Source organism: Eulemur rufifrons, chromosome 19 (genome assembly GCF_041146395.1).
Source record: "Eulemur rufifrons isolate Redbay chromosome 19, OSU_ERuf_1, whole genome shotgun sequence".
In the NCBI taxonomy this organism is placed as follows: domain Eukaryota; kingdom Metazoa; phylum Chordata; class Mammalia; order Primates; family Lemuridae; genus Eulemur; species Eulemur rufifrons.
The window spans coordinates 56701532-56725234 of NC_091001.1; the positions used below are offsets into that span (position 1 = coordinate 56701532).

The window sequence follows — 23703 nt, forward strand, 5'->3', positions numbered from 1 at the left end:
GTCTTAAGAAGACGTCTCAAAACCGACACAGGCCCTAAGGCCAGTCTGCCTGGGAGACTCAGTCACACGCTGTAGAGCCACATTCTGCGGACATGAAGTCTGAGCTCAGCCTCCCCCGCAAGGCCTGGGCAGTCCCAGGAGCTCCTGACAGATGCCTGTGTCTAAAAGCAGGTTTAACAGGGCTCTTGCTAGAGGCTGAAGTTTGGGGAACTACGATGGCAGGAACCCCCATTGTCCATTTATCTCCTTTGCAATAAGTGACAACAGCGCCAGCCAACACTCGTGTTGATGGTTTCTCGTTCTGCAGATAAGCTGGGTGCAGCTCGTGAGCAGGGCAGGCACTCAGCAGGAGCACACGGATTCACCAGTTGTGAAAATATTTTGATACTTCCTGTCCATTTGGTAAATAGTGTTACGTGATAAGTGGCTTTAAAAGACTAGTAATATAAATTCTAGTATGTTTGGTTTATCTCAGACACTGTACATACCATATAATTCCAAGACATGTTTTTGGTTTGGGCAGAGCACAGAATTGTGTGGGAGAAGGACCACTGCAGATTTGCTTCAGGGGTTGACGAGTTGCCTTCAGGTTCAAAGCCTTTGGGTTGCTGAGCCAAGGAGAACATACTCTGCAAACGCCTAAAAGAAATCCCTCACCCTGCCCAGCAGAAACAGTCCTGGTGAGTTTGGAGAGCCTGGCTTTATTTGGCCATGAGGCCCTTGGTGAGAAGTGGCCATTTCTGCGTGAGGCTATGGAGAAAGAATCTGCCCAGGGCCCCATCACATGGCCAGAAAAGTGAGTGAGTGTCCAAGCAAATGGAAGAATTCCCTTCTCTGTGGCTCATCTCCAGACGGAGAAGCCACATGTCAGCTCCACCCTCCCTCCTCCCAGACCAACCCCATGGGTGCCCACCTGACTCCAGGCAGGGAAAGCCCCAGAGCACACCCTCCCCTGTGAGCAGACACCATCTCCTCATCCTTTATTCCCTCTCGTTTTCTTTCCCTCTTTGGCCTTGGTTCCACTTAGTAACAGGGCTCACACCAGTTGCTGCCTTACCTTACCAGCCAATGCCAACCTCGTGTATGGTCCCTTTGTCACACACACTCACTACCTTGGAGGGGAAATCAGACCAAAGATACTAGCTCCAGCCCTGGTGACCAGAACCAGCCAGTCACCACCTGCTACCCCTCCCCTCTCCTCCTCTTGGAAATAAGTTACCCTGTGAGAATTCCGCTGGAAGCGTCCCCACACAGAAGATATGGGCGCTGTCTTAAAATCAGGGACTGGTCTATAACAGTGACACTGCCAAGCTTGGGAACCCCTGAGGCCCCAGTCAGTGTGATCTGGGGGGTGGGGCAGGACGATGATTGTGAGTAGAAGGAAATTAATTCAGCTGTGCCATGGCTCATTGGTAAGGTGACTACAGAGAGCTCCAAACACCCAGTCTATATACCTGTGAGTAGTAAGGTTTTTCTCTTAATGTAGTAAGGGTTCTTCACATAAAGATCTGCCTTTTATGCTAAGATTATCCCCGTACTTTCTTTCTAGTGTTAAAACATTCTAATGAATGTAGTGATGATGACGACAGTCAATTGCTTACTTTAGTTTAGCTTAGCTTGGGATTTTAATGTCCTTACTTGGCATCCTGAGAGACTGAAAAAATAAAAGCCTACATCAATCCTCACATTTTGTTTAAAATTTTTCCATATAATGCAGAAATCTGGGAGCCACAGACCTTGAGAATTAGGACAAAAAAGTGCTGAAGTTGGCCTCACCCGACTAAGCCATCTCCAGGACACCAGCTGTGTGCTGGGCCCTGTGTAAGGGCGGCTGAGCTATGTCCCTCTCGGGGCAAGCACATAGATCCTCACTGTGGAGTGGGGTGCACATGCCTTTCAGGCTATCAAAGCCTGAGGCCACAATGCCCTGGAATCAGGACACGAACCCTCCCAGGGCTGAATCTTATGTGACTTGTGCTTATGTGACCTGCAGCCTACTGATGTAGCCAACACCAATGCCCAGTTTGCTTAGAAGTCGTGTTTCTCCCTCAAAATGGTTTACAAATCAGATGGTTGGGAGCATGGTTACCATGCCCATGCCACAGAGGCTGTGCATAATGACAAATCAAGTTTCTGGGACTTAAAGACTGAGGCCAGCCCCTCGACTGGAGAGAACTTAACAAAGTAAGTGCACTTTGGGGAGATCTCTTGGCAGCTAACCAGCCAACCTTCCTGGGAAGCACCTTTGTGTGCCACAGACACCCACTTTCTTTCAAACTGCAATGGAGGTCACTAGTGAATCTGTCTCTAAAAGGGAATTTGTAAGACTGCCCTAAACTAGACACCATTAGGACTTAAACTATTTTAAGGTGGCGAATTTAGGCTCTTTCTTAGAGCACTGTTTTCTTCATGTGAGTGGGGGCCACCTGTCTCACAACCCCCAGGCACTGAGTATGTGCCCGGCCCTAACTCACGTGCCCAGACCCTACTTCTGAATGGGGTAGGGCCCAGGAATGGGGTTTTAAAAGCATGCCTGTGGTGACTTTTTACACATTCTCTTTGAGAACAAATTCCATGGAATGGAAGATAGAAAATGGGTTTACATATGATGAAAAAATCTCATTTTTCTCCTTCCAGACCCAGGAAGCTACTTTCTTTCTTACCTTTAAAAACTTTGTTATTATTGTCAAAATGGCACCAAAATGGGTTTCTATCAGAGTATCGTACTCAGACACATTCAGAAAGTCTGGAATGAACTGGGATTGTCTTGGTGCAGCAGCAGGGCTACAGTAACTAAGCACCATAGACTGGTTGGCTTACACAACAAATATTGATTTCTCATAGTTCTGAAGTCTGGAGAGTCCAAGATCAAGGTGCTAGCTGATTCGGTTCCTGGTGAGGGCCCTCTTTCTGGTTTGCAGAGATGACACCTTCTTGCCATGTGCTCATGTGGTAGAAAGAACAGAGACAAAACAAGCTCTCTCGTGTCTTTTCTGAAAAGGGCACTAATTGCATCATAACAGTTCCACCCTCATGACCTAATCACCTCCCAAAGGCCCCATCTCCAAATACTGTCACATTGGGGATCGGGGTTTCTGCATTTGAATTTGGGGCAGGGATGGACACAAACATGCAGGCCATAGCCAGAGTCTTGCTGGAAAGTCATAGCAAAGAACAGAGGGGTCTTGAGGTTGGGCCCTTTCTAGTCCCCTTCCCACTGCTGATTTTCTGTGACTGGACCCAGGACAGAGCAAGGAGTGCCTGCTCCCTCCATCTGCCTGCTGCTCCAGGTGGAAACTGGTACCCGCAGGACTCCGCATTACACAGAAAAATCCAGCAGAACACCAGCACCACCCGTGTGGTCGGGTGAGCCGTGAAGGATCACAGGAATGGTGGCCACCGTGAGGTGGGATTGTGATTTGACAGAAATGAGGGCACTAAAGAGTCACTGAATCCTTCAAGGCTTCACTTACTCCCCTAATCTGGACTGCGCAGGGGCCTCTTGGGACACCATGTCCATGGTATAAAGGTACAATAGTAGGGTGGAAAAGATATAAAGATCTGGGTTAAAACCCCAGCTCAAACCACATGCGAGTCCTGTGACATCTGTGGGCTCAAATTCAGTTGAAAAATGGAGGTCATGAAAGCCGACCTTAACAGAATTTGCGTGAACATTAAACAAGGTAACACATGATAAGTTTCTATATCACAGTTGGGCCAATCAAGGTTGGCTCAATAAATGTGTTCGCTGTGACATCGTTCCCAATGCTTTCCATGCCCTCATGGTCCATCCCAACCTCAGCCTTTCTACCTTACGTTTTCCTTATATTTTCTCTCTCTCACCTGGGTCTCCAAAGCATGCTAGCAAAAGACAGGAAACCATGCTAATTGTGGTCATGTTAATTCATGATACGTGGAGATCTTTCAGCACTTCTCTTCTGAGGCTGTCAGCTGCCTGCCTGTGGCTGGTCTCAGATCTCCAGTCCTGCCCTGCATCCCTTGACTACGCGGATGACTTCGTGTCAACCTCACTGAAAGGACAGAGACTAGATAGACCCTTTCTTTCCTCCCCTCCCTTCTCTCTCCCTCATGCCCTCGGTCCCTCCTCCTGCTCCGTCTGAGCTATCCCTAGCTAATCCCTCTTCATGCTGCCATTGACTCCTGGTTTTTTGCCCACAAATCCACTCTGTGCTACCCCCAGACTAAACACTGGGCTCCTGGCTGCCGCTCCACCATCACCCCCTTCTCAGCACAAACAAACATCTACACTACGCTTGCTGCAGTTAGTTTTTTCATGACGTACTCCTTTAGCTCCTGCGATCTGGCTTTTGTCCCCACCCTGACACTGAAATTGCTCATGAGTGACCTGATAATTGCCAAATCCTGTGGTCTGTTCTCAGCTCCCTCTTCCGGTGTGGCAAGAGCTTGAGAGAAGGCAAAGGGAGGGAGAGCAGGAGGGAACATTGACAGTGTGGCCACTCTGCTCCAAGAACTAAAATCAAATAGTAAGAATTAAGAATTAAGATTAAAGATTATATTGTGGAGATCTCTTACTGTCATATCAGAGTTTGTGCTTAATTTGGTTAATCAATTATCAGAGTTGGGTTTTGGAAAACTTAATTTGTGGTTGATAATGTAGGGCGTGGAGAAGAAAGATATCCAAGGTCTCTACTTTCAAGGAGCTTGCAAAGCACTTGCAAGATAAAGGTGATGTGCATGAAATGAAGAACTGCACAAGGCATCGAGAAATCACAAACTAAATATTAATAGATATTAAGTACTCTGGGAGTCTGGAGGAGTGGGAGGGATTATGAAGGCTAGACTGATGCAGAGAAGCTCCCAGCAGCACAAGATGAACCTTGAAGAAGGAGAGTATTTGGGTGATATCAGAGGAGGGAGAGCATCTTGGTAGCAGAAAAGAGGCCAGTGCCAGTGCAGGACTGGCAAGAGCTGGCCCGGCCTGTGCTGCTTTCCTCTGTAATGTTGGCAACTCAGCCCCTCCCCTTTCCAGATGGTGACTTTAGATTCACTTCTAGAACAGGGGTCAACAAGTTTTTCTTTAAGAGGCCAGGTCATAAATATCTTAGGCTTTGCAGATCCTACAGTCTCTGTCACAGTTACTCCAGCCATCAGCATGAACACAGCCACAGACTGTCCTTACATGTAGGAATAGGGCTGTGTGCCAAGGAAATTTTTTTTAGGGACACTGAGATTTGAATTTCGTAAATAATTTTTACACGCTGTGAAATAATGTTCTTTTGGTTTTTATTTTCCCCCAAACATTTTAAAAAGTAAAAATCATTCTTAACCGTCAAACCATATAAAAACAGGGAGTGGGCTGCTTTGGCCCATGGCAGCCCCTGCCACAGAGGACTCAAGCATGGAGTCCGTGGAGTTGGAGGACCAGGGTCCACATCTGACCTCCACTCACCGGGTGCGCTCTACACATAGTCTGTTTATCTCTCTGTGCCTCAGCTCCCTCACCTGCAATGTGGAGATGAGGATGGAGCTGCACCTGTCTTCTCTGGTTGTTGAGGGGATTAAAGGAGCAGGAAGTCTTGAACCCATGAAATTTACCCAGAGACATGGAGAAGCAGCAGAGTGCAGAAAATAAAAGTGTGGTAGGAAGACACTTGAGGCTTGTTGCCATGAGACTTAGGGTCTAGTTCGAGGTCTGCTGCATGACCTTTGGGGGCCCGTTCCTTAATTTCCTCTTATGTAAAGGAGGAATGATTTTACTCACTTTGAAGGGTAGATGTGGGAACAAATGGCATAATATATATTATGGCACTTAGAAAAGTTAGTGAGGCTCTGTATCACCCAGCATCTAATAAAAGGAACCAGGGCTGATTCTAGGACTAAGCCAGTGAACCTACAACATGATATTGGAGCACCTTGTATTTCCAGAAGGTAAGAAAGTGCTCCAAACACACGCATGCGTGCACACACACACACACACACACAAAATGTTGGGTATATGTCAAAGGAACACAGGAGGCAACTGAAAGAACTCCAAATGGACAAAGTCTGAGCAATTAGAGCAAAATAAATAAAATAGTACTGTATTATAACCCAAAGTGTATGCTAAATGTCCATGAGTCTGAAATATATAATAAATGTCCATAAGCAAAGTATTGAATAAATAAATAAATGAGAGAGAATAGGCAAATCTCCTATGCATAATAATTCCAAAAAATTAGCATAGTCTGTCTTCAAGGAGGGGAGCGCATCTCCCCACTCTTTAAGTCCAGGCTGCACATAGTGACTTCATTCCAAAGATCACAGTGTAAGGCCGGGCGTGGTGGCTCACGCCTGTAATCCTAGCACCCTGGGAGGCCGAGGCGGGTGGATCCCTCAAGGTCAGGAGTTCAAGACCAGCCTGAGCAAGAGCGAGACCCCGTCTCTACTAAAAATAGAAAGAAATTATATGGACAACTAAAATATATATAGAAAAAAAATTAGCCGGGCATGGTGGCGCATGCCTGTAGTCCCAGCTACCTGGGAGGCTGAGGCGGTAGGATCGCTTAAGCCCAGGAGTTTGAGGTTGCTGTGAGCTAGGCTGACGCCACGGCACTCACTCTAGCCCGGGCAACAGAGTGAGACTCTATCTCAAAAAAAAAAAAAAAAAAAAAAAGCAAAGATCACAGTGTAGAAAGGGGAAAACAAGAGTATCCTCACAGTGGAGAAAGCCGACAACATTATCTCAGCCTGCAGATCAAGATCAATAGCAACAGTGATGATGACAGCATGTACCCTTGATATGATGTGATGAGAGTGTCACTTCTGATGGTTAATTTTATGGGTCAACCAGGCTTGGCTACTAGTCAAACAGTAATCTAGATGTTTCTGTGAAGGTATTTTTTGTAAGTGTGATTAACATCTACTCTAAATAAAGCAGATTATCCTCCATAGTGTGGGTGATTCTTATCTAATCAGTGGAAAGCCTTAAGATCAAATGCTGAGACTTTCCAGATGGGAAGGAATTCTGCCTCAAGACCACAGCGTCAACTCTTACCTGCATTTCCAGCCTGCCCTGCAGATTTAGGACTTGCCAACCCCCACAACTGTATAAGCCAACTCCTTCAAATAAATCTATATCTCTCTATAGAAGGATACATACATACACACAAACATACATACACACAGACACAGACACAGATATCTCCTATTGCTTCTGTTTCTCTGACCCATGCAGCCTTCTAGTCCCAACCTTCCTCATGTCTTGTCCAGATGGAAGTGCAGCGTCTCACCTAGGCCCAGGCTTGCATGTCTAACCACCCCCAAATAAAAGCTGAACACATCCCATCCTGCTTAACTCCTTCAGAGACTTTCCTTGGAACATTGAGTGAGGCCCCAGCTCCCGAGAGCATGGCCTACAGGACCCTAGAGGCTGTGGCCCCTGCCACACCTCATGGGCCTCACCCCTGAACCCCTGAGCTCCAGCCACAGAGGCCTTCTCTTGGCTTCTCGAATGTACCCAGCTCATTGGGACCTCAGGGCCTTTGTGCCTGCTCTTATCTCTGCATGGGACACCCACTCCTGCACCCCACCTTATCAGAGTCCTTTGAGGGTGAACCCCTGGTATTCTCTACCACTCCCCGCAACTGGTGCCTTTATGCATTTAGCACATTTATGATTTTATATTTATTTACTGATGTATCTGTTTATTCTCTATGTTCCCCATTATACTTTAAGCTTCTCAAAGGCAGGGACCATGTCCTTTTCATTCACCACCACATCCTCAGCACCTAGGACGAAATAGGGGATTCGTGAATAATTGGGTGGCTGAATGAATGGGCCTGGCAGCAGCTGTGCAGCCTCTTCTCTCCAGGCTCCTCACCCATAACCGAAGGTGCTGCCTCGATCCAGGGCTGGCCCCAAACCTGTACAGGTGACTTTGCTAACAATGTATGTGCAACTTTTATGAAGTCTAAATATCCACAATTCAGAATCTAAGTATAGTCAAGTTGAGGAAGCCTGGTTTAATAGGCAAATGTGATAAAATAGGAATTCCATTAAAAAGTACCCAAAACAATTATCCACAGCAATACCTACAAAAAGTCCCTGTCTTTGCTGACCTCCTATTCTCCCATCCCACGTTGTTCCCCTCAAACCCTCCCCCATCAAAGCCTCCTCTTCTACATCCAATCTGCATGGACTTTCCGTCTCTATTGCATAGATCAGCTTAGCTTTTCTTTCAGCTATAAAGACCCCTTTTTTGTAAGAGGTGGAGATTGTATTGAAAGATGGTCCAGAAATGATTAAATTTTCTTTGGCTGACTTGGGGAGGTAGGAAAATCTATCTACGCTCCCACATTAAAAATGTTTGTCCTCTCACATACAACACACAACAGACTTCAAATTGATTAATGTAGTCCCCTTGATAATTTCTTGTGAGACACATAAATTGCATTGCTCAATTTGTTAATGGAAACTATAGATTGACAGCTTATGTGGCTCATGGCATAATGGTCCATTGTCTACACTGAGAACTTTTGGCTGAGGAACAGAAAGTAGGGTGTTTGTCTTTCCCACATATTTCAGTCAACTGAGAGTCTCTCTGGGCTCAGGGTTCAAGACAGGAACAGGCTGTGGAAATACAAGAATGAATCCAGACACAAAATGGAATCCAAGACTTGGCCACCTTCCAAGTCACCCATCCAGATGCATTTCACTTCTTGGTCTGATCTTTTAAGCTATGCTATTTTTCAACATATTATTTATCTGCCATTATTAAATGTTGCCAACAATTTTTGTGTTTGACATATTTGTTCATTCTTGAAAAACTGTAGTTTCCCTGCATTGAGTGACATTTCTTCATTCTTCTCAGCTCATCTGAGCAGAAAGAGAAAGAAATGTGAAGGGTTGAAATGAGAAAAGGACAAATCTGTTTTCTATTCCCATTTCAACCCTGAATGACTTGAACAAAGCAATTACCTTCCCTATGCCTTAATTTTTCAATTTAAAATGGGGTTAGCGATACCTGTCTCTTTCCGAATTCCCAGAGGTAATGAGATGAAGTCAAATCCACTTTCCAGAAACACCTTTACAATGAAACTACTGCACATAGAAAATGTGAAATTTCTACATCTCCTACAAGCCAATGGCTATTTAGCCTGTATCACACTTAATAATAGCTTTCATCAGAAGAAAAAGTTTCTGGTCCTTTGTTAATAGTGGTTGTGCTAAGATTTGTCTTGTGGACAAATCTTTTCAGGGGATAGCAAGGAGGAGAGGCACTTAGCATGAGGGCTGTGAGTCTGGGCACTTAGTCCAGACCTGGGGACATGGACGGTTATTAGTCACAGGCCATTGACACTAGAACTGTTTTGATTATTTTAAGTGTTTCTTAGACCCCAGGGACTAGAGGAAGTGTAAAATACCAACCAACACCCACACTTACGGTGTAACTTACCTATTATCAGGAAATGTTTACTCATATCAGTTGGCACCAATTGAAGCGGTTTCTAAACAATGCCCCCCACTCCCCAATAACCTTATTTTAAGTGCTAGACAGAAGAGTAAAGTACAAGCTTCTGTCCCGTGGCATGTATCCGAGCCCTCCCCAGCTCAGCGCTCGCACAGCGGCGGCAGCCGAGACAGAAGCTCGCGCCAGATCCCAGCACCTAGATGCCACTGCAGTGGCAATCCGCCAGCCCGACCTCAAGCAGAGCACAACACAACAGGGTATAGACCTGTCCAGAGGGATTGAGGGTGGGCGAGTTATTTCAGCAAAACATGTATCAGTGCCCACGGATACTCAGAGCAAACATGTCGCAGATAAAATGCAGTCTGGCCCTCAGTGGGCTTGTAATATTCCAGTGAGGTTTGCAAAGCTCATGCTACACTGGTAAAAACAAAAACACAAACCACTCATGCTACGCAAGGCACGTACTGGAAAACAGCACCACGACATGGTAAGGGATATGACGGTAAAGAGGTGGGCAGTGTGTGGTGTACAGTGAATTCAAGCGCATAAAATGCGTGTGTCTTTATTGCTAGGTTACCGAAATGGCAGTAACCTAAATGGAATACAGATCTGCCCAGGTGCGGGCTGCAGTTTGGCGCCACCTGGTGGCAGTTGTCAGCTTCCGATTATCTGGGCCCCGTGACTGGGGACTTAGAGAACATGCTCAGGAATGATTTGGTATCATCTGCCAGACTGAGAAGATTGACCAGGGAGCATAACGCAGATTTAGGGACACCCTCTCTGTCTCCCTCTCCACCACATCGCCTTTCCCACCAAAAGTAAGAACCTTAAGTTACCACTAGGAGTTTTGTGGTCTTCACCATCCCTGGCCAGCCCACTTGGCTCCTCTCTGGAAAACAGTCCTCCTCCTTCATTTCCTCAAAGCCCCACTAACATGGAATTGTTGGGTGAGGCATACTTTACTGAAGATTTGGGGATTGGAATCAGAGAATTACAGCAAAATTGTGTTTTCTTGAATTTACACTCAGATACCACTGTTCTTTACAATGCATTGAGCAATCATCACTGCAGGAAATTTCTTGCTGCCTGTGTCACTTTGCAAGTCCCACTTCCAACCAACCGTGGCACTCAGATGCTCTCTCTCTCATGCTTAATATCTTCTCTTTCTTTCTTGTTACCTGTACTCTTGACATTTTTCCCTCACAGATCAACTTAGCGTTTTCACTCAACCCCAAATTAGGTTTCTGGCCCATTTTTTTCCTACCCCCAAATCCCCAAACACAATAAGGTCCTTGGTCAAACCAAGAGCCATCTGATTTGTTCTCCTCTCTCAGCAATACAAAGCCTGCAGAAGCTTTATAATTCAGCGAGGGTTTGTGTGTGTGTGTTTAACATATGCACCCAATCAAAATTTCAGGCAGGACTGTTAGCCACCTGCCTCCACATACAGCTGTCACCAGGCTCGGCATCCCATCCCTAAGCAGACTAGAGAGAAGAGGGATGCAGATAAGAGAGCTTAGCTTCCTTCTGCTGGAGTCTGTGTTGCAATACCTCTTGTTAGAACATTCCCAAACTCTGGAGCCACTCCTGGCAACACACCCTCTTCAGGACCTTTCTATTTGCCTGAGAGAACTGTCCAAGAAAGAGTCAGAGATGGGGCCATGAGTTCCTGGATAGACCAACAGCATCCACACAGCACTTCATTGTGAGCGCCATGCCTGGAAGGGCCAGGGAATTCACAACCCGATATATCTTCTGAGAAGCTGCAAACCTGGCTGCAGATAAGTGAAACCCATCCTCCAACCTTCTTCTTAAGAAATGTGCAGGTCTGCAATGGAACAGAACTGAGAACCCAGATATAAAACCATCTTCATATAGCCATCTAATCTTTGACAAAGCAGACAAAAACATACACTGGGGAAAAGAATCTTTATTCAATAATCGGTGCTGGGAAAACTGGATAGCCACATGTAAAAGACTGAAACAGGATCTGCACCTTTCACCTCTCACAAAAATCAACTCACGGTGGATAACAGACTTGAACCTAAGGAATGAAACTGTAAGAATTCTAGAAGAAAATGTTGGAAAAACTCTTATAGACATTGGCCTAGGCAAAGAATTTATGAGGAAGACCCCAAAGGCAATCACAGCAACCACAAAAATAAATAAATGGGACCTGACCAAATTAAAAAGCTTCTGCACAGCCAAAGAAACTATCATGAGAGTAAACAGACAACCCAAAGAATGGGAGAAAATATTCACATGTTACACATCTGATAAAGAGCTGATAACTAGAATCTATATAGAGCTCAGGAAAATCAGCAAGAAAAAAATCAAACAACCCTATCAAAAAGTGGGCAAAGGACACGAATAGAAACTTTTCAAAAGAAGATAGACTGATGGCCAACACACATATGAAAAAATGCTCAACATCTCTAATCATCAGAGAAATGCAAATCAAAACCACAATGAGATATCACTTAATTCCAATGAGAATGATCTTTATCAGAAAGTCCCAAAACAATATTGGTGTGGATGCGGAGAGATAGGAACACTCATACACTGCTGGTGGGACTGCAAACTAGTACAACCTCTGTGGAAAGTAATATGGAGATACCTCAAAGAGCTACAAGTAGAACTGCCACTTGATCCAGCAATCCCATTACTGGGCATCTACCCAAAAGAACAAAAGACATTCCATAAAAAAGACATCTGCACTAGAATGTTTATAGCAGCACAATTCACAATTGCAAAGATGTGGAAACAACCTAAGTGCCCATCAATACATGAGTGGATTAATAAAATGTGGTATATGTATACCATGGAGTTCTATTCAGCCACAAAACACAATGGTGATCTAGCACCTCTTGTATTATCCTGGATAAAGCTGGAACCCATTCTACTATGTGAAGTATCCCAAGAATGAAAAAACAAGCACTACATGTACTCATCATCAAACTGGTTTTAACTGATCAACACTTCAGTGCACATATAGTAATAACATTCATGAGGTGTAGGGCAGATGGGAGGGGTGAGGAGGGAACGAGTATACACACACCTAATGGGTGCAATGCTCACCGTCTGGGAGATAGACACGCTTGAAGCTCTGACTTGGATGGGGCAAAGGCAATATATGTAACCTAAACATTTGTGCCCCCATCATATGCTGAAATAAAAAAATGTGCAGGTCTGAAGATACTTTATTTTTTGGAACTAAGCAAAATAGTAAGAGGAGATTGTACTTCCATAGATAAAAGATATATTACAAAACTACAAAAAATGAGATGGTGTGTGTGGAGCTGACACCAGTCTGAAAGGATAGACCAAAGAAATAGAATAAAAGCCTGGGACCAGAGCCAAGTATATATGTGAGTGGAATATGGTACAAGTGCAATTTCAAATTGTTGAAGAAAGCATAGAGTATTCAATAAGTGGTGCTGGGAAAATTGTAAAAAATGTTGGAAAAAAATATTTGGAGTTTGTTCTCATAACACTCACCTAAATAAATTTTTAATGGACTGAGTAGTTAAATACAAATAATCAAATAAATAAGTATGGGCAAATGTTTTCATGATTTTGGTATGGAAAAGTTCATTCTAAATATAATATGATAGAAGCTGGCCAGGTGCGGTGGCTCACACCTGTAATCCTAGCACTCTGGGAGGCCAAGGCGGGAGGATCACTTGAGCTCAGGAGTTCAAGACCAGCCTGAGCAACAGCAAGACCACATCAGTACTAAAAATAGAAAAAATTAGCCAGGCGTTAGGGCACGCCTATTGTCCCAGATACTCAGGAGGCTGAGGCAGGAGAATGGCTTGAGCCCAGGAGTTTGAGGTTGCAGTGAGCTATGATGATACCACTGCACTCTAGCCAGGGCAACAAAGTGAGACTCTGTCTCCAATAAATAAATAAATAAATAAACAAGTAAATATGATAGGATAGAAGCCATAAGGGGTTCTCACAAATTAATGACAATATGAATACCATAATATAAAATTGGGTAAATTATACAAGCAGTCAGTTCACAAAAGAAGAAATGAAAATGATTAAAAAGCATAATTATAAAACTCCAACTTACAGTGAATTAAGAATTAACATTAAACCATGTATAAACCATGATGTTGGCAAAGACTACAACACATGATAATGCCCAGGGCAGCAGTGCAGAGGAAAGGGAAGTCTCCTAAGCTGGTATAGTTGGCATGTATTTTCTGGCAAGTAGCAATATGTGTCAAGCCCTTAAAACCCTTTAACTTAATTTTGGCTAATTTAACCTTGGAAAAGAAGAATGGGTACAAAGACATATATTTGAATATGTTAATTATAGTATCAATTAAATATCAAAACATTGTAAATAACTCAAATGTCTAAAATAGAAGACTAGCTAAATACTATGGTACCTCAATAAAATAGAATATCATTGCAGATTTAGAAATTTTGTTATAGAAATACATTTATTGACATAAACAGATGATTGTGACATAGTGTTGTTTTTAAAATAATCTAACAATATGCTTATGTGTGTACAAAATGAGTATGTGTATGTGTGCATATGGATATAGGATGATATCAATTTATTTTATCAGAATTGATTTCTAGATGATATGATTATAGGAACCTTTGAAGGTTTTATCTAATGCCTGTCTGTATCTTCAAACCTGCAATAAGTATATAGTACTTGCAGTGAGAAAACTATTGATTCAAAAAGGAAGAAGTAAGGAATGCTTGGGCCTCGTCTCTCTCAGCCTGAAAGCCCTGCAATCACAATCACGCAGACGCTGGGCCGACTTCTGTGGAGGGTGCTGTCAGGGCTTCTTGCTGGGGACAACAGGAGATGAACAGGAGAGAATTCTAATGTCCTTTGAAGCCTGAGATGTTATTTTTCTATGAAGCATTTTCTTGGTGCCAGTTTTGTGATGAGAATTAAGAGGAGCTCCACGTGGGCTCTGCCTACAAGGAGCATATGATTACTCAAGCAGATTAAAAAAAAAAAAAAAAAGCAACCAGGAGAACAACATAACAAAATTATGACTTGTGCAGCTTGGGCAGTAACTGCAGTGAGAATTTGCTTCATTTCCTTGTTCATCTGGTGCTGGTGAATGTCAGGGTGGCCTTCTCTGCCAAACGCCCTCACGCTCTCCACCACTCCCCAGAACTGAGGAGCTCCCACCAGGAGGCAGCACCATTCAAGCATGGCGATCTCATGAATCCAATTTTTCCCTGGACTAAATGGGTGCACTTGAGCATCTGCCTTGATTGCTCACCCCATCCTAAGAGAGGCCAATCTGGGGGCATTTCTGCCCAGAGTTTATGGCTGGATGCAGTCAATGGAGGTTTGGCCCTGGCCTGTCTCTGAAAAACAGGGAGATGGTAGGCTGAATGAGGTGCCAGAGAGGTACAGAGGGCTTCCTGTCCGCTATCCTTTCAACCTAACACACAAGCATCTTCCCTTGGCCCTTGGCCCTATTTAGCTTCTGCCCTCTCCTCCCTCTTGTGGCCAAGTATATTGGAGTCTACACCCACTGCCTGCACGTATCCACTGCCTCCTCTCTTCCCTCCACTCACCCCACCTGGTCTGACCATGCCAGTAATATTGAACCTGCCCTGACCTCTGATTTCCAAAAGCAGAGAGCAAGTTCCCACCCTCAGTCCCCCCACCTCGGAGGCAGGCTCCATCTGCCCAGGCATCTCCTTCCCCCTGCCCTCCTCCCAGCCTCTTGCCCTGGGTTCCTCCCACCCCAGATATGGGCTTCCTCTCCCCTCATGACCACCCTGCATCCCCTCACCTTCTCGTGTTTTTGGACACACAAGGACTCCCAAATCTGATGCCAGCCCAGACCTTTTCTCCCAGCTCCAGATCCAGACATCTAACTGCCTACCCTCTGGGTCAGCAAGTCCAAAAGGTGATCCACCCAGCAAAGCAGAGTTATTTCATTAGACTGAATATGGAGAACCCAGAGCCATACTCTCTTGCCCTCCTTTTTCCCCACCCCAAGACACCTAGAGTCTCTACCAGGTACATTATGAAGACACTTAGATATTATGTAATAAACCTATTGATCTTGATTTCAAATGCTGAGGATTGTTTCAGAAACTGAAACTGTTGATGCTTTGAACAATGAGGTTACTCCAGCTAGTGAGACAGTACCTGGATTAGTGAGCATTAAGGTATTATGACATTAAGGACATGGGGATCTGCAGGATTTGGGGGTACATGGGTCTGTACTCAGCAAGCTTATCCTGCAAAATACGCCAAGCCACAATTCGCTGCTTAGAGGAGTGAACTAGAGGGAACAAAGGCATGGAGTTGTTGCACGAGCCTTCTTTCTGAACTTTCTGGTAAATCCATCAGTGGGATTTAATGGTCAAAATCACTGTGCTAGGTTCCCTCACATCAATACCAACCCAGCACATATCTCATCATGTGGGGACCAGGCAGTCCCTTCTGTCGCTGCCTCCTGCTGCCACGCCTGGTTCTGTCTCTGGCTCGCTCCTGGCACATCCTTGACCCCAGATCTCTTCTCCCAAGACAGGTATTAATTCTGAGAGTTGATAAAATCCTGCCTGGCAGGAATTTCGGCAATATCAAAATGAGAACCAAACAAGCGTGGCACTGCACAAAACAAGATTACACTGGTTCATTGACCAGCTCTCTGAAATAATCTCCACTCAACTACAGGATATGGTAAAACTTTCTCCCAAAATGTATCAAGGTGAAAGAAATGTATTTATTTTCATATTTTCTAATGATGGAATTTCATTCATTGGACCTGAATTCATTTAGAATTTTTGATAACTTAGACATGGTTTGGAGTAAGCATTTCCAATTTCTGTGAAAAAGTAAAGGGTGTTTATCTGAGCAATACTTAGAAGGATGTGTTTAACCTTTGATCCCAACCAAATCTGCCTCTTTTTTTAGGGCGGGAGTGGTTGTCAAGGAGTGCCATGCCACCCGGGAAAGACTTTCTTGGGGTTTCTCAGGAAGGAATGGGTGAGGCAGGGTGAGCAGGTTTAGTATTAACTAGTTTTAATAATTTCAGTAGGCTCCAGGGTGTAAGAGCTGCCCCTAGTTGTCTGATGCCTGGCTTGGGGTGATTAGGACAGAATAGTGTCCTCCAGTGTAAGAACGCTATAAAGCAGGCCGGTGGGAGGTACGGGTTTTGGATTAGTTAGTTTGCACATGAAAGGCACCCTAGATGAGAGTCATTTGTTCTCCTAGGAATTAGCTGGGCCTGAAAGGGACAGTCCCTCCCTGATCAGCAAGGCTCCAGACACCAAAGGGCAGATACAGAAACCAGAAAACGTGATTAATACACACTTTAGTAGAGTCATTAAATCACAAACAACAATGGGGTCCCAACAAGCTTACGGACCTAGGGTCTGAAGCAGTGGTTCTCAATGCTAGCCATTTATTAGAATAACTTGAGGAATTTTCTAAAGTATAGTTTCCTGCTCCCACACCCAAGTCAACTGAATGAATACATTTGGGCACTGATCATTTTAAAAGCTTCCCAGTGATTCTCATGTGCACTTAGGGTTGAGAAATGTTGCCCTAAGATAATGTTTCTCAGAGTCTGAATCAGAAACAGCAGCCTCAGCATCTCCTGGGAACTTGTTAGAAATGCAGATTCCCAGGCCTACCCTAGACCGGTTGAGTCAGAAACTCTGGGTGGGGCCAGGCCTCTGTGATTGTACAAGCTCACCAGGCGATTCTGAAGCCCGCTGAAGTTTGAGGACCTCTGGTAAGGAGCACGGGCGACTTGACTGCAGTGTCCTCCCATCACATCCCTGACCCCAACAATCAGTGCTCAGCGCTCTGGGGCAATGCCCTGGCAAAGTCCGCTAACCTGCGTGGGTCACTAACCACGTGTCAGCCTGCGTGAGGAGGGGCTATTCTTACAAGCAGGAAAAGTCGGTGCAACGTGGAGGTTCTCACGTTCTCCCTGCCCCTGCTAGTCTCCAAACGCTTTGCTTACAAGCACCGTCAGTCTAGCAACCAGGAGATCAGGTAGGAAATACAACAAGCAGCCACTGCTGTGGTGCCTGGAGAACCCAGGGGCTCCCAGAGGAGGTGACAATTCGGGGCCTTTGAAAGCAATGTGAGACCAGAGCAGCCTGCCTGCGCAGAGCAAATGCACTTGGCTCCCTGCTTGGCTGAATCTGTGGTTTGTTACTTGAGAGTTCTTCAAGCATCTTCAAATTGCAAATTTTAATATTCAGAGGGGGCTGAATAAGTGGGAAAACTGTGGAGTGTTACAAAGAAAAGATTGAAAGCAAACAGTGTATCCACAAAGGAGAAATTGAATGAATAAGTGGGTTTTCCTTACTGGAAGAAAATGACTGCATAGGATAAGCATAGACTGTAAAGAGAGTAGAAGAAAAAAATCACTGGGTGGGTTTTCTTTCTCCAGTGACAAGAAGCTAGTTCTGGGGTCACACACCTGCATTATAATCCCAGTCCCTCCCTTTACCAGCTGTGAATTTGAGCAAATTAATTAAATTCTAAACTTTGGCTTCATCATGTACAAATGGGATTATGATGGGATCTACCCAATATTTGCTTTGAGGATTAAATAAAATAATGTTAGTAAAATGTTTGCCTTGTGCTTTTTATAAACACTCAATAAAATTTAACTACTATTTCACTATTAATACTATCATTAATACTATTATTGGCACAGTGACCTAGAGTAAGTTCCCCCAAATATTAGCTGTTCTCATGATGATGATGATGATGATGATGGTGACTGTTATGAATTCTGAGCCTTTCCATTATACTCACATCTAAGAAAAGAGCTATAACAAGCCAAGGACCCCCTAAGAAAAATATCCATTCTCAAAATTCAAAAATCATATTTGACTCTACTACTTATTTAAGTCTCTTGCTTTAAACAGAGTAGAGTAAGTTTTGCCATGTAACGAATCTCAAAATCTCAGCGGCTTAACACAGCAAAGGTTTGTTTCTTGCTCATTGCTCTGGTCAAATGTGAGTCAGCTGGCATCTGTCCTCCAAGTGATGACTCAGAGAGCCAGGCAGTTTCTATCTGAAGATATATTAAGTCCAGGATTAGAAATGGTTTACACTACGTGGCCTTCACCCACGGATCCTAGTTCTAGGATTAGTCTTATCTCTCTCCTCCAAGCTAATTATTCTCATACCCACAAATCCATTTGTGATCTAGCATAAATTGGGGCTTATTAACTATCATGGTAGTTTTCATTTGAATGCACTAGTTGGTCTACATCCCTGCACTAAAACTGAGCATAAGTGTTTTCTGACAGATGTGAATTGAGTGGTAACATCCCCTCCTTCATTCTAGAGAATATACTTCTATTAATGCAGCCTACATTTGCATTCTTTTGGAGAGAGGGGTGTAAGTGATATTGAACTTAACATCAACTAAAATTGCCATAGATATACAACAAATTCAGGTCCCTTTCATCAATGTTTTTTTTTTTTTTTCTTTCTTTTCAACTTGAACAGGAATCTCCATTATGGAAAAAGTCCACAAGAAAAACATAAATTGGAAGAGATTTGCTTTCTCTAGTTTATCCGTGAATATCACCCATCCACCCTATGCAGGTGGTAGGTCTCCCTGAGGTGTGCCTTACAGCCCGGGGCTTATCAATGGCAAATGCTGAGAAGGGCAGCTGCCACACCTTGACCACCCCAGTAATAACAATAAAAAAAAAAAAAAAAAACCTAACTTAAAAAATACCTTAGACCGACCCGTCCCGTTCACCTCGTTGCAGGTACCACATCTGCGTGACTGTGCTGATCTACTTCCTCCCCCTGCTGGTCATCGGCTACGCGTACACCGTGGTGGGAATCACGCTGTGGGCCAGCGAGATCCCTGGAGACTCCTCGGACCGATACCACGAGCAAGTCTCTGCCAAGCGCAAGGTGAGCAAGGGGCAGGCGGCACCCAACCCACCTGGCACAGGCAGCAGGCTGGCAAGCAGGGCTGACAAGCTGGGGAGCCCCAGCGGAGGCAGCCACAAAACGTCCCTGCATCTGGGGAACAGCCCAGAGGATGGGAGGCACCTTTCCTTGGCGTCTTTTTAACCCGGGTCTGCTGCACAGGCGCGAGCCAGCTTGCTTGCTCCTTAAAAGTAACTGCAACCCGTCAATCTATTACAGCGCGTGCGCGCGAGCACACTTCAACTACAAAAGCACTGAAGAGTTGTTTGGTCCTCTTTTTATTATTCATTTAAAGTCTGACAAAATAAAACATTCACATGGCTCAAACATCAAAAAGTGTTCGAAGGAAAGAAACAAAATTATAGTGATGAAGAATAGATCGGGGTTGCCCAGGGTTAGTGTTTGGGGGTGAGGGAGTTGCAGATAAAGGGAGAGAGGGAGTTTCTTTGCGGTGACGGGACAGCTCTGTATTCTCATTGGGGTGGTGTTTTCACTTATCTATACATGTGATGACATTAAATAGACCTGCTCACCAAAAAAATTAAATAAAAAAGAGAGAGTGCGTGTAAGAACTGGCAAAAAGCCAAATAGCCTGTAGCTTGGTAAACAGTTCCCTGGTTTTAATTAATAGTATGGCTACCTAAGATGGTATCGTTGGAGGAAGCTGGGTGAAGGGTACCCGGGAACTCTTTGCACTACTTTTACAGCTTCTTGAAGACCTTAATCAGTTCAAAATTAAATGCTGAAAAAATATTTTAAAGGTCTTACCACAAAAAAGCTCCCTCCTTTCTAGGCCGTCCATCTACCCGGGTGCACACAGACAGGCACACAACGGTAACAGCTGTTTGTTCTCTCTTGTTAACACTTCTAGATCTTGGTCTTTATAAGCCAAATAAATATATATTATTTTCTCTTATTTTTATACAAATAATAAATACACACTGTTCTTTCCTTACTTTTTTCCACTTAAAATCCATAAGATCTTTGAAAATCAGTATACAAAATGTTTTCTCATTTTTTTTCTTTTGGTACTTCTTTACATAGTATTTCATTGTATGAATGCTATGTAGTTCTTTGCTGAAGATTCTTTGGGCATAAAAAGAATAGGGTTACATCACCCAGTGTCTTAGTCTATTTGGGCTGCTGTAACAAAATATCTTTGACTGGGAACTTATTTCTCACAGCTTTGGAGGCTGGGAAGTCCAAGATCAAGGAGCTGACAGATTTAAAGTTTGGCGAGGGCCCACTTCCTGTTTTACGCATGGTGCCTTCTCACTATGTCTTCATGTGACAGAAGGGGTGAGGGGTCTCTCTCAGTCCTCTTTAATAAGGACACTAATCCTATTCATGAGGGCTCTGCCCTTAATACCTAATCACTTCCCAAAGGCCCCTCCTCCTAATACCATCATCTTGGGGGGTAGGATTTCAACATATGAATTTGGGCTGACACAACATTCAGACCATAGCACCCAGCATTCATAAGACCTTCTTTTAAATCCCTGTTATACGTCTGGCACTCCCTTGCTGCAGCTATCCAGATCTATTCCCTTCTCCTTCCCCCCCGCCTTGCTCTCCAACCCAGGCAGCCTGCCCTGGCTCATTGCCTCCCCTTTCCTACCCTTCTGCTGCTCCCCCACCAGAACTTTCTCTCCTGAATACCCTTTCACCTTTGCTCATTAAAGTGGTCTCCCTTGGCTTCTCCAGTCATTGCCCAGAAGGATAATATAACCTAGCAGTGCTCCAAAATGAATGCATCATCTGAAGGGTTTGTCAAACAGAATTCGGGGGCCCATCCTTAGAGTAAGTTGGGGGTGGGGTCCAAGAATTTGCAGTTCTAACTAGTTCCCAGCTGATGGTGACAATGCTAGTCCCAGGACCATACTCTGAGAGCTGGCTGACCTAACCCAAGTCCTTTAGCACCACATATTAAAGATCTTTCTCCTCCTCAAAAGAGTTTATTTTAAACACTTCCCACCCCATCCCACACTGTGCACAGTGAGGGGGGTGGGAGGAGAGAGAAGCAGCCATGAGAGAAGGAGGATATACTGGTGGTCTCACCTGTCTCACCCTCTTGCCAGGTGGTCAAAATGATGATCGTCGTGGTTTGCACCTTCGCCATCTGCTGGCTGCCCTTCCACATCTTCTTCCTGCTGCCCTACATCAACCCGGATCTCTACCTGAAGAAGTTTATCCAGCAGGTCTACCTGGCCATCATGTGGCTGGCCATGAGCTCCACCATGTACAACCCCATCATCTACTGCTGCCTCAATGACAGGTGAGAACCCCATCCCCCCATACTCCCTGCAGGGCCCACAGACCATCTGTCCACACAGCAGCCAAGCAGCCACCCTGCATGGACAAAGCCAGCTGTGAGACAAGAGGGAGAGGTGGGGACTGCTGCAAACTAAGTGCCACACTACTCAGCCCCTGCTGATTGCCACCAGGCAGGAATGCGAGCCCAGGGTGAACTGATTTTTTTTCTTTTCCAAGTGGAACTAGAGATCTCAGGGGAGCAGGGAATTAAAAACCTTCGTGATTGGTGCATAGAAAGCAGGCCTGCAGCTGGATCCAGTCTCTAGTCCATGTCCCGTAAGTTTTCTCACTCTGCCCTGGGGATCCAGTGGAGAGAGAGAGAGAAAGGGAGAGAGAGAGAGAGAGGTGGCACTAGATACCATCCTCAAAGAGCACATTCTCCCTTCTTCTTTTCTCTCACTTTCCTCTTCCCATCCCATCTTATGATCTGGGCAGCTTTACCCAGTTTCTTCCAGCAGGACAGGGTAAGCAGAAAGGTTTGATTCCTGCCCTCTCCTTGTCAGATGGGTTGGGGAGAGCCATCCTGGAGCAGAAGCCAACCTCAGACAAGTAGGAGAAGGGGGAGCCCACTGGGAGTGTGGGCATTCAGGAGTCCAGGAGGGGCAGGGACACAAGGCCACAGCACAGTCTGTGACCCAGAGCACCACCGCAGCCTCCAGGTGGGGAAGGAGGTGGCAGAGGAAGAGGACAAACAGGTGCTTCACAGCCTTTGTATCCATCTGTCCTCAGCCTAAAAAGTGGCTTCTGTGAATGACACACTCAGGCACTATGAGTTTGGGGAAAGACAATCTCTTGAACTTGTCCAAATGCTCTCTGTTAGTCTCACAGATTCATCCTTCTCCTAAGAATTTGACGATCTGCCTAAACTTTTATAGGTTAAATCTCCCAACATGTCTTTGAATAAAGGCTGACACTCCCTGTTTTACAAACAGGGAAACTGAGGCAAGCTGCAGGAACATGACTGGCAGGAAGTCCTCTTTCAGTCAAAGGGCTACTACTCAGCGAGAGGACTGAATCCTGAGATGTGTTTTTACCACCCAGTGACTAGCACGGTACCATGTAAACACTTGGTGCATGTGTTTTGTGGAATTGAATTGACTCCAAGCCTGGCTGACCTCACACCAGAGAAGGCGGCATAATTCAGTGGCTGCCCTCAGTAAAGACGTGCATTTCAAATGAACCTGGGTTCTAGTCTTGAATTTTTTTTTCTGGTCTTGAATTTAAGCTTTACAGTTGACCCTTAAATCTGTTTGGCCTCAGCATCTCCAACTGTCAGTTAATTTAAAAAATAATAACAGAGCTACACTTAGGCGTGTCCATGTGTGAAAGAGCTGAAGGCCCTCTGAGCAGGAGTCCCCAAGAGTCACCTCTTCATCTGCCCTCTCTCCAGGTTCCGCGTGGGCTTCAAGCACGCCTTCCGGTGCTGCCCCTTCGTCAGCGCCGGCGACTATGAGGGGCTGGAGATGAAGTCCACCCGGTACCTCCAGACCCAGGGCAGTGTGTATAAGGTCAGCCGTCTGGAGACCACCATCTCCACAGTGGCGGGGGCCCACGAGGAGGAGCTGGAGGATGGCCCCAAGGCCACACCCTCGTCCCTGGACCTGGCCTCCAATGGCTCCTCGCGCAGCGACTCCAAGACCATGACAGAGAGCTTCAGCTTCTCCTCCAACGTGCTGTCCTAGGCCACAGGGCCTTCAGCAGGTGCAGCACCCCCATCTTTGTCCTGCTTCACCTCATGCATAGATGCTCACTCGATATGGAGACCATCAGAAACACCCTAACATTTAGGCTGTGGAAACGGTCAGAACGGTGTAGAGAAAACATTCCATCCTAGAGCCTAAAAATCTGGATTCCTCCCTGTCTTCACCACCTCCATGCTGTGTGACTCAAAGCAAATCATTGAGCTTTGCTGAGCCTATAAAATGAGAAAGGTTGGACTAGATTTTCCCTAAAGTCCATTCCATGACTGTAGAAGTGACTTTGGCTGCATGCGGATGTTCCTTTCAGGATGAGTTCTGCAGCACAGCCACAGACCCAG

General features: G+C 45.1%; 1 protein-coding gene across 1 annotated transcript in view; it reads left to right on the plus strand.

Annotated features, from left to right (window-relative positions):
• TACR1 (tachykinin receptor 1) overlaps nucleotides 1-23347 on the plus strand; it is a 141809-nt gene extending 118462 nt beyond the window's left edge. Inside the window, exons 3-5 of the mRNA XM_069494820.1 lie at nucleotides 19184-19334; nucleotides 21431-21627; nucleotides 23056-23347. Coding sequence (XP_069350921.1) covers nucleotides 19184-19334; nucleotides 21431-21627; nucleotides 23056-23347 — 640 coding nt within the window. The remainder of the gene's footprint in view (nucleotides 1-19183; nucleotides 19335-21430; nucleotides 21628-23055) is intronic.
• Nucleotides 23348-23703: the final 356 nt, after the last annotated feature.